We start from the raw sequence: 11,726 nt of genomic DNA, 5'->3' as shown, positions 1-11,726 counted from the left end.
GGATCAAGTTTTTTTATTTAATTTTTTCCTTAAAAAAGAGAGTAAATAAGTGTATTTTGGTGTCAGCATCAAGTTCGCAAGTGACAACCAATCTGGTATAAAGCTCAAAATCAAACTTTTGAGACATAAAACCATGCATTCATATATAGAATCTCATTAACCAAGTTAAGAACTTGATCACCATAATAGAAGTTTGTTCAGAGCAAAGTACTGTTGCAACACATGGCAGATGCAACCCAATACGGAAAGAGGAAGGCAGATGATGAAGGTTACTACTTTGGTTAAATGACCATTTGAAACTGGTGTAGTGGTCCTTCTTGACCATATATATATTGGCTTGGCAGACATGTAGCTAGCTAAACGGCTGCCCATAATTAAAGTCTTTTCTAGGTGTTCATATATAGAACAACAACTTAGAAAATATTAGTGGTCCAAATTGAGCTTGCTAATTTTATTTTGGTTCCAGTAGTTTGCCGATTTTTCTGTTTTGGTCTGTATAGTTTTAATTTTGTCAATTTAATCCATGTAGTTTGATTCTATCGCAATTCAAGAACACACCTAAGTCTCTATCCAAAATACCCCTCCACGTAAGAGACACGAGTTTATTTCGTCAAGAAATTGGAAAGAAATTTAGACATGTCCTTAAATTGCAATAAAATCAAACTACATGGGTCAAATTGCCAGAATTAAAACCGCAGGGACTGAAGTAGAAATTTCGTTAAACTAGAGGGACTAAAAGTGACTTTTTACCTTTTCTTTTCTATAATTAGATCTTATCTTTAGTTTTGTGATACATTTGCTGAACAAGTCTTATGTTTTGGTCCATAAGAATTAGTTCATCTGATATGGCTGCTCAAGGACACCATAAGCAGCGCCGGATGAGGAACAGGGGTCTAGCTAGCAAGATGCCAAAGTTCAATTTACTACTCTATATTTTACAGGCCAGGCACAGCTTTTGTTTTTTGTTAACATTAATACTGCAGTGTTTTAATGCAAGCCGGAAGAAAAGTATGCAACTTTTTTTTTAATGTGGACCACCAGAGATAGAAAATTCAAGTGACTTCAAGAAGAAAACCCAGTACCTGATTAGTGGACTTAATCTTGTATTTATTAAGTGCTGATTAGCCTTGATTTGTATTTTTATACAAAACCAAGCAAGGCAAATGATTTGAGAGAAATACTCTTAATCAGGGTGTGGCAGTTTTAATGGCATAGTAAATTACAGATAACCAGGTGGTTTACTGCTCATCTGATGACTAAATATATTCGGACAGAGATAGATCATCCAAACGTTTATATCTGCTTCTGCAGGGATTACAATGGAGGAGACAAAATGGGAGGCGATTTGCAAGAAAAGTAAACCCAAAAATACATATTTTGAGAAGTAATTTTTAGGTTTTAGCAGAGAGAAATTGATAAGCTAAATGTTATTTAGAGGAGAGAGACTGGGAGACAGTACAAACTATTATAGAATTATGTAAATGAAAATGATAATTCACCAACCCTTCAGAACTCGTCCACCAATCAACCCAATCAAATAATGAATATATACTAATAATTTTAATTGTAGACTGCAAGCAGCCCAACCCAGCCTAGAAACTACAATTGGCCTCACATATGCTGTACAAAATTGCAAAAATAATTACAAATTAGAGAGAGAGAGAGAGAGAGAGAGAGAGAGAGAGGGTATGAATTTCAGTTTGCCAGAACAGAAGAGGTTGAGAAAATTAAAACAATCTTGATAGAAATGCTCACCTGTCCCTCATTTAAAGTCCCATAGGTGAATCTGTGAACGCTTCTCTGTTTTGCTCTAACTTCTGTTTAAGAGTTGTTCCAATTCCAATTCATTTAGTTTGAAAAGTAACTTTGGACTTAGATTGAAACAGTAGAAAGACACAGGATTCAGTCCAAATTGAAAAATGGGACCAAGGGGCTGGTCCTCAAATCACCATCATAATAAAACTAAAAGAGGAGAGGAGAAAACGCGGGATTAAGAGGTAAGATTCTAGCCTAGCCCACTGACAACATGAATAAAAATTATTCAAGGACCAGTACAGAGAGATCCCGTATTTCACAAGCTAAGAGACATCTCATACGAAATCAAATACAGAGTCACACAAAATCTGTCGGGAGACGGAGACACCATGGGATAAGCTGTCTTTCCATCGAAACTATAAATTCTCACAGGATCAATTCACTTTTACTTTAAAAACTGACCTCAGACAATAACACAAACATTCATTAACCACAGAGAGAGAGAGAGAGAGAGAGAGAGAGAGAGAGAGAGAGAGAGAGAGAGAGAGAGAGAGAGGCCATGTCCTGTTGCCATCCATGATTTCCAAAAATCTAAGCATGATCTATGTAACCAATGAAGAAACAGTGTTGATTGACATCACATCTAAGTTACAAAATGCTTTACAGTGAGCAACTGATACAAACAAGGTAATGTCAAAGTATATTCACTTAATCTAATCTGAAGAGGTATAAAATGGAACAAAACTGGATCAAATACATCAAAGTGAAGTTACACAACCATAGAGGACACACACCTACCACAAAAACCAAATAAGATGACATCCTCTAAAACATCTTATGCCTTTATAAGTATAAGCTGTATCATAAATCCCAGCTTCATTCTTGTGGGATCACTGATGTGAATAAACTTCCCTGTTCAGCATATGGCTACTTCAAAACTCCTATCCTTTTCCGCCCTTTCAAGTCACTGGGGACAATAAAAACAGAATCCACACATAGCCCACCTTTGGAATGAGTGCAATCGATCTGCTTCATGGAAAATCTAACTTCTGTTACAGGATCTGAATCGGTGACGGTAAATTCACCAACCTTGTAGTCAACCCAGCACCCGCGCTTATGATTTCCATATGCATCATCGTGTTCGATTTGATCCAAGCAGCATTCGTATGATGCTTGCTGTCCATCTGAAGTTGATAACTCAAATCGTACTGGCTTTATATCCCAACCGTGGGTGTGCTCAAAATTGCAAACACGCCGTCCCAATCTTTTTGAAAATCTTCCAATGTGAAGCCTGAAAGAAAGAGTATAGATATCAGCAGGAAAAGGAAACTTCACCACCCCATCCACTTCGAACCACCATATTTGCTGTAAATAAGCCACCACATGAAACCTGCAAACAAAGAGCAACACGCAGATCATCAAGATTTGAAGGATATAATGCATCATCATACTAAGCAAAAGTGAAGGAAAAATAATGAATTAACACCAAGCTGGCATAACTTGGCAACAATAGTTCAATATGATAACTGACCCAAAAGAGGATCTCATGAACGTAAATTGATGAAATCAATTACAAATAATGAGATCAAAGGCGGTAGTGCCAATCCCGGAAAAGCATAAGCAAATCTCTCTTGTTGAGTAGTAGCGTTGAAAATCAGAAACTGTCTTGAGTAATGTCTACGGACGAATGAGTGACTGGCAATTCAGAATCCGCAACAAGAAAAATCTAGGATGACATAAACCCCAACGCAAGAAAAAACTCAATAACTATTCAGTGTAATCTACAACGAAAATATATATATCCCTTTTCAGTTGAACATAGGCTAAATTAGATTTGCCTTTCTATTGATTCCAAGAAAAAAAAAATTATATAGTACACAGACTCTTTCTAAACACCATGGTTTATAATTTTACTAGATACATTTGGATGAAGAGAATCCGAAGATAAGATAGGGAACTTGAGAAAGTGGAACATTCTACTGGCATGATTAACCTTGATTTCTTGAAGATCCTGATTTACATAAACTCTGTCAAGAGTAACTATAATAAGAGGCATCACTTACTTATCTGACTTTGTATGCAATTTTTTAAAGCAAATACAAGATGTGGATTGTAAGTATAAATTACTTCAATTTAGAGAATTCCAAATAAAAGGACATCCTCAACCCCACATGTAGTCATTAGAAGAATGTGATATTAAACTACCCTCCCAACCTACAGAACTGCAATGAGATAGAATAGTTAGTCCTTTGTTTTCCAACTGACATATGCCATGAACTATGTAATTATAACAGATCAGCATCCATAAGGAATTATTAGAGTAGGAAAAGGAACCCAAAAGACAAGAAATAGTGTAGTAATAAACAATGGATCTAATAAACTTTCAAGCAAGAATATCGGTTCATTAAGAGTTTCTGATTCCACCTCTCATTTGCTTAATATAACTACTTAATTATCACTAAAAATTTCACACTGCCAAAAAAACCTTTAAGAAAAACAAGAAAGAAAGAAACTTTACTGAATGCTAAGCTGAATCAAAATTTTCAAAGAAAGGGAACAAACCATACATATCAAAAGCACACACTAGTATGGAAAGTAAGATCTTTTATAGCTAACCTAGATTCTTCCGTGGGAATCCAGTTCCAGTATCGGCGATCTTCAATCCCCGTGATGGCCATGGCCTTCGCGGAAACCGAAGTGCAAACCCTTCCCGTGACCCTGTCTATCCATACCAGCTGCAAAACCCACCAAACGCAGGAAAATTGAACAAGTTTAGACATATTATACCAAACCCAAAACCCTAAATTGCAAAATTACACCAAGAAAACCAACCCAAAACCCTAATTCCCAATTACACACCTTATTGTCATCGTCGAAGGGTATAGGGCGAGATAGCAAAGCAAAGATGTCCTTCTTAGAGAGGTTCTGGTACATCTGAGGAGGCAACAAATCGAGTAGATCATGGTAATTTGGGGGCAACTTGGATTCCCAAACAGAATCAGACGACGCCGCACCACGAAAAGCCCTGTTGAGCCTAGCAAGGTTGCAAATCTCAGGCGGAGTCAGGTACATGAACACGCAGGCCACGCAGCTCTCGGGTATGTCTCCAAGACCCGGTCCATGACCCGACCCGTTCGACCCCTCCGTCAGGTTCGAGAGCGACGCCCCCATATGTTCTCCTAAATTTCACTGTATTTACAAAACACTATCTGGTTTCTATCAGGTCATGGTGTCCGTACAGATATTTTGGGAGGGTGGAAAAGCGAAGAAATGGATGGGTGGGTTTTCTTGGGTTTTGAGGAAGATGGTGGTGCGTGTTGTCTGGGGATTTGGAGTGTTTGGTTAGTGAGAAAGTGAAGTGTATGGGGAATTTCTAGCATGGGTTTTTGGGTTTGTGATGGGTTTTTTGTCTGTCATATTTTCCGGGAAAATTTTGCTGGGGTAGGAAAGTGAGGGAAAATTGGGAGGGACAGAGCTGAGGGAGGACGCAATTTCGCTCCACACCATTAGATACGGTGTGGTATTACATACCATTTATTATTCTTTTATTGCGTTATATTGTTTTTATTTTTATTTTTTCCTCTAGGGGAAAATTTTTTATTATAAAAATAACCCTCGCCAAAAATAATAACCTTTGTTTTGGTTTTGTGGTATTTTCTTTCCATGTTAGAAGAAATCATTAACTCAAATTTCACTTCATATATTGTTCATTAGTTTTTTTTTAGGACATTTCTTATTAAGGGGCAATAACATATTAAACTAACACACAATACAGATATGCTATGACTCGAAATCAGGACTTTTTCTGAAAGAAAAATTTCTCCAAACCACTACACTCATGGGTCTTTATAATATTCTTCACGAGTTTTAGATCAAATGAATTGCTACTAATCTAAATTATTATAATATAAATTAACAACCTTTGCTAATTATGATCATCATTAACTACTTTTGGTATTTTAATTAGATATTACTCCACTTCCAAATTAAGACCAAATTGTACACAAATGTTTATGTAGATTGTTTTCGTCATTTAAGTGAGTGGAGGGAGATCAAAGCTTGGATTGTCCTTATAAAATATTGAAATTATAAAGGCTGGATTTTCCACCACCCAAAAAAAAAAGAAAAAAGAATAATAAAAAAAGAATTGGTGGGTGCAAGAAAGAATGTGGCGTTTGATTAGGGAATTTGCATGCGACACAATGCGGCGGACCAATCGGAAGCTACAAAAAAGTCAGCCAACTTTTATGATCCAATAAAAAGTATGTTCATTCGACCCTTCTTTCCGCCCATTCGCTTGATTATTTTATTTGTGATGCACCTTATCTCATACCATCCCTACCCAGCCACTCAATTTTCTTCAGTCAGGATTTTTATGCTATTTTACACATTTATATACTAGTTTGTAGTTCATTCATTTTTTAATTTAACTAAATTTTATCATCCAAGCGTAGAGTTTTCTAAATTCATGATCTTCACCATTTACCTTTGTTGACATTTTTTCAGTCACCATCCGATGATCTCTTCGCTTTGCTGTCTAATTGCTGCGCTTTTTTTGGTCAAGTCTGAAACTCTATTCCAAGGCCGAAAAATTGGCAAAAGAGCTTACAAAAAGCAAAGCTGAAAACCTTTCAACTGAATCCATACAACCCAGTAAAGAAAAACTTTCAACCCTAAACAAAAATAAACTTAAGGAGGACATGGGAGTCCATCTGAGACCATAACTTGCACCAGAGACAATGGTGGTCGTGAGACCCAGCTTTCCAGCTCCACCATAGCTCTAACTCCAATCATGACTGCTTCATGAGCCGCCCGATTTAAATCTCTATGCACCCAGCTCCATCGAACCTCATGCATAGACCCATAGATTCTGTGAAGCTCCTCAAGGAGGGGCATAATGGACCACACTTTGTTTCTAAAGTCACCATTTATCCCATTGATAAGCAATTTTGAGTCAGTTTCCACAATGACATCTCTAAAGCCAAGGTTAGCAGACAAAGCAAGCCCTTTATAATTGCTGAATGAGCTTCCGCAACTAGTGCTGAATCACAGCAAATAGGACCAGCTAAACCCCAACAAATTGACCATCAGTATTTCTAATAACAACACCAATGCCACCATTCAGAGTGTCACCAATCCATCCTTCATCCACATTTATTTTGACAAAATCACCTGAAGGTGCGTTCCAGGAAGCAGGATTGACATTCAAAATGTTGTTCACAGCCACTTCATCACTAGGAACCCTTCGAATTTCAGTAAACTCCATTTGAGCTCTTAGCACATTCTCAATAACCATGGCTGGGTCAATGGTGCTCCCTTCAATGACAGCCTTGAAAGGGTAAGCATATCTCCCAAAGGAAAAAACTTAAAAGGGTAAGCATATCCAAATTGTCTTGCTTAGACCCTGATCGAATACTCAAATTTTCATTAAACCACACATCAAAAGTTCTCAAACGTTGTTAATCAATTCGCAATGACAAAGGGGACCCAAACCGTACTGACTGAGTCCAAAAGCAAGTGTTCGATTGTTTCTTCAAACTGATCACACAAAGAGCAGATAGGAGAGCCACAAATATGTCTTCGAAATAAATTCATTCTAGTTGGAAGCACATTCGAGACAATTCTCCACATGAACAGCTAGATTTTTGGTAGAGTGCTAATCTGCCAGATTGCTTTACAAACCTGGATGGGTATAATATGGGACGAGTGCGAATTCCCCATAGCCAAAGCTCTATGGGTTGAATGAAGAACGTGATATCCTGATCTCATCGAATACAATCCATTAGAAGTCCAGGGCCAGACAACTCTATCATGGTGCCTTGAGGCCCCCACTGGTATTGAAAGGATTCGTCTTTTTGTTTCCAATTCAGATAGCTTGCCACAGAGTCTAAGTTCCAAGAACCACTCCTCACATCAATAATTTCTGAAACCAGTTGAGGCGCGTTGATAGGTATTGGAACAAGCGGAGTGATAATCCCTATCTTAGGAACCTAGTTAACAGCCCAAATATTAGTACTCTCCCCATTCATTATTTGCCTTCTAGAATTGTTCATCACAGTATCTTTGACTGCCAATAAGCTTCTTCATATCCATGAAGGTCGATGCCCCAAAGTAGCATCCTTAAAGTCACAATCTGGAAAGTATCGCGCCTTTAAAAGTTTAACCCATAAAGCATGTGGGTTGTTGAGGATTCTCCAGCTTTGCTTAGCAAGTAAGGCTAAGTTGAAATCGTATAAGTCTCTAAACCCCAAACCCCCTTCAGATTTAGCTAGGCTCATAGCTTTCCAGGATTTCCAATGAATTTTCGAGTCACTGTCAGGTTTTCCCCACTAAAATTTTGCTAAATCACTGCAAATATCACTGCAGGTAGCTTTGGGAAAAAGAAAACACATCACGGGATAAGTTGGTACAGCTGTAGCCATAACTTTAATTAGGACCTCTTTCCCTGCCAAGGACAGAATGCATTGTTTCCAACCCTCAATTTTCTTCAACACCCTTTCCCTGATGTAAGCCAAGGCCACTCTTTTGAATCTGCCCCAAAACATTGGTATATCTAAATATTTTCCAAGGTGCACATCTTCTCTGACTCCCAAAATTGCCCCAATTTGAGTTTTAACCTTTTCAGGTGTGTTTGCACTGAAAAGCAAACTAGACTTGTCATAATTAATAAGCTGCCCCGAAGCCAGGCAATAATCCTCCAACAACCTTTTTAATCTTGTGCAATTTCTTTCCTCAGCCTGCACAAAAAAAATAGAATCGTCTGCAAAGAAGAGATGTGATAGAACTGGACTCCTCATTGCCAATTTGATCCCTTTAATGTGGCCCTCCTCGACTCTCTTTGTTGACATTTTTTCAGTCACCATCCGATGACCTCTTTGCTTTGCTGTCTAGTTGCTGCGCTCTTATGCAACAAGTGGGTAATTGTGTGAAAAGGTGGTTGACTGTTTAACAAAGAGGAGCTATAATTTTGATTTGGGGTTCTTTGTGCTTGCTGAGATTCCTAGCTGAGTTGAGGCTACCTTTGATGATGATTTGTTAAGAGTTCCTAGAACTCGTACTATCTCTGTCATTTAGTTTTTGTATGTTTTGAGATTAATCCCCCTATTTCACACCAAAAAAAAAAAAAAAAAAAAAAAAAAACCCTTCATACAAAGGAGAGCTAGTATCTCTAGGAAGGATCTTGGGTCTCTACATTTACATATTGCGCATTTACCCGCATTTCGCAACATCCCAACCATTGTACTAATCTAATTGCTTAAGAGATGACACATCATTAAACTTTAAAAAAACTTTTAAAAACAAAATCTAATAAAGAACCAGATGGCACATCAATAAATATTTTTGTCCTTTTACTTTCATTTATTCTTATATTACTTCATTTACTTTAGTTTACAATGTAAATAAGGAAGTACACCCCATTTAGATTCAAATAAAAATACTAGAAAATCAAATTCCCACCAAATCAAAATATGAAAAATCGATCTTACTGCAAAATACGATTTAGGTTAAAAATGATGGCTCATTAAGTCACTATATACTTCATAATAAAATCCCATAAAATCAAGTTTTCTTATTTGATGTGTAAGGAATAAAAGCCGCCAAAAATTATTTGAGAAAATGATTATTCTGAAAAACCATTTTTCATACTTATATTTTTATTGAAAATAATTTTTCATGTATGATATGAATGCATGAAGGGACCTAAGGTCAATCTAGGTAAAAAAACCTTAGATGTTCAATCCACAAAGAGTTTTTACAAGAATAACCTAACTCTTACGTATTGAAGAAATATTTGCTTGAATAAGCTCCCCCTAAAACAGTACTCATAAGGGTCCAAAGTTTGAGAGCTATAATCCAAATGAAAGGCAGATAAAGCCCCAAATCAAAACTACTACGGACCTAAAAAATGACGTAAATGCCCTAAAATGATCAGGATTGGGCTAAGATATGCCAGTTCTTATGTTGAATAAGACAAGATGCATTGGGAGGCGAAAAGGATTGCACTGATTTTGTGGTTTATTATCACATTCTTAGAGATATTTCTGGTGTATTGCAATGTGTGTCTATTTTTTAAAGTTGATGCAGTTATCTTTGATAATGAACATGAGTGTTTTGTATGGTTTTATCTATTAACTATGAATTAGAGTATTATCGTTTTATTTCAATGGATCTATTTTGTATAACTTTTTTTTTTTTTTAAACCTTTTGCACGTTGATCCCCTGAATGAAAATTCCTGGATCCGCCACTGGCCTCCACTAACCACCCAAGCCGCCATACCACCCAAGATACCTGTCATCTCTCTCTCACTCGCCCATTTGCATATTGTTGAAAAGGAAAAACAAATAATTTCAATCGTCAATGGTTGTGATCACTGGCGGATCCACAGAGGCGCAAGGAGGTGCAGTTGCACCTCCCCTCGCCGGAAACTTCCTTAGGGATGCTAGAATTTGCCCCTTTGCTAGTGCCTACCAATTGTTCAACTAAATGCCTCTAAGACGTTGTATTGTTTGCTGCATTGTGAGACCCTGAGACCCTGAATATTTACCTTATATTGTTGGGCTCGATCTCACGAGCATGTAGGAGAAAATGGCTCATCAATCGGAGCTCCACAACCAAAGTTATGAATTTTCGAAGTTTTTCTACAATATTTGAAGTTAAGTTGCAGAGGCAGTTCAAGGAAGAAGAAGACTCCGCGTGCGTCAGACATCAGCGCTTTTGATTTTGATTTTTTTAAAATTGTTCAATAGCAAGTCGACACATGTCTATTTCTAATTGGCCTAAATTAAAAAATTCATTAAAAACTCATATGTGTGCCAAAAAAATCACCAAAAATTACCCCAAACTTTTAATCATGTGTACTTTTGTTTCATGACCTCCAATTTACATGTGCTTTTGGTTAGATTAATTGGTATTGACTTTTGTTAGATTAAATATGTAATTGACATGGATTTTGTTCATATTTGATATGAATTTTAGTAAACTAATTGTGTCAATGATAAGGATTTTGTTCATATTAATTGATACCCATATAGACTATAATCAATTAGTTGTTGATGTAAAACTCTTATTGTTTTAATTATGAATGACATTAGTATTGGTTAAATTCTAAGGGCATTTGGTTGTATATATATATTTTTTTAATTTTTAGCCTTATTTTTTTTAACACACTACACGTATGTTAGGACTTAAATCCATGGCCTTGCTTGAGTCCTTTGTAAATTTTTAGCCTTTTAAAATTTGCACCTCCCTTGAAAAACTCCTGCATCCGCCACTGTCTGTAACAATTGGCGTCTTTCTGTTTTTATGTACAGAACAGAAAAATTGTTTATATGTTGTGTCTTGTTTTTGTCTTTGCTGGTAAATTTTTGTATTCGTTTTTGTCTTTGCTGGTAAATTTTTGTATTCGTTTTCTATAACTGTATCGAGGACCAAGAGATTGACTTTATAGACTTCTACTTCCATTAACCATGCTGACATCTTGCAGCGAGAAGACTTTAGATTTTGGCAGCTTCTGTTTATTGTCTGTAACAATTAGGTTTAATACATGTGGACACACACTTTCCAGAACTCCTTTTCATTCTTGGTATCCAACTAATATATATAACAGTTTGTATTTCTTCAATGACTTTGATAATAAAATAGCACTCAAGAATGAAATAAAATAAGCAGTTAGTTGAAATCAATATGCTTATTATTGTTGTACCTGGAAGCAATTTTTTTCGTTTAGGAATATAACAACAGTTAAAAAAATTGATAACAACAGTTTTCGTTTATGGATATAACACCCGACACACATACACATGGACAATTATTATTTATCAACTGATTTGTCATTAATGTTTATCAAAGTTAGAAAGGAAATAGAAAATAGGAAACATGAGTGAAATTCTTTTCTTTTGTTTTCTTGTTTGGTATGATATGTATTCTTGTGAAATAACTAATAAATTTCTTACATATGTTGTAGTAGTAA

General features: G+C 36.4%; 1 protein-coding gene across 1 annotated transcript in view; it reads right to left on the bottom strand.

Annotated features, from left to right (window-relative positions):
• Nucleotides 1-2,335: 2,335 nt before the first annotated feature.
• LOC117634969 (F-box protein PP2-A15) overlaps nt 2,336-11,726 on the bottom strand; it is a 9,714-nt gene continuing 323 nt past the window's right edge. Inside the window, exons 2-4 of the mRNA XM_034369270.1 lie at nt 4,615-4,928; nt 4,372-4,490; nt 2,336-3,145 (exon numbers count right to left, since the gene is read on the bottom strand). Of these exons, the coding sequence (XP_034225161.1) occupies nt 2,683-3,145; nt 4,372-4,490; nt 4,615-4,926 (894 nt within the window). The 5' untranslated portion in view covers nt 4,927-4,928 and the 3' untranslated portion in view covers nt 2,336-2,682. The remainder of the gene's footprint in view (nt 3,146-4,371; nt 4,491-4,614; nt 4,929-11,726) is intronic.

This window comes from Prunus dulcis, chromosome 7, assembly GCF_902201215.1.
Source record: "Prunus dulcis chromosome 7, ALMONDv2, whole genome shotgun sequence".
Classification (NCBI taxonomy): Eukaryota; Viridiplantae; Streptophyta; class Magnoliopsida; order Rosales; family Rosaceae; genus Prunus; species Prunus dulcis.
This window is presented reverse-complemented; position numbering and strand designations above follow the sequence as displayed.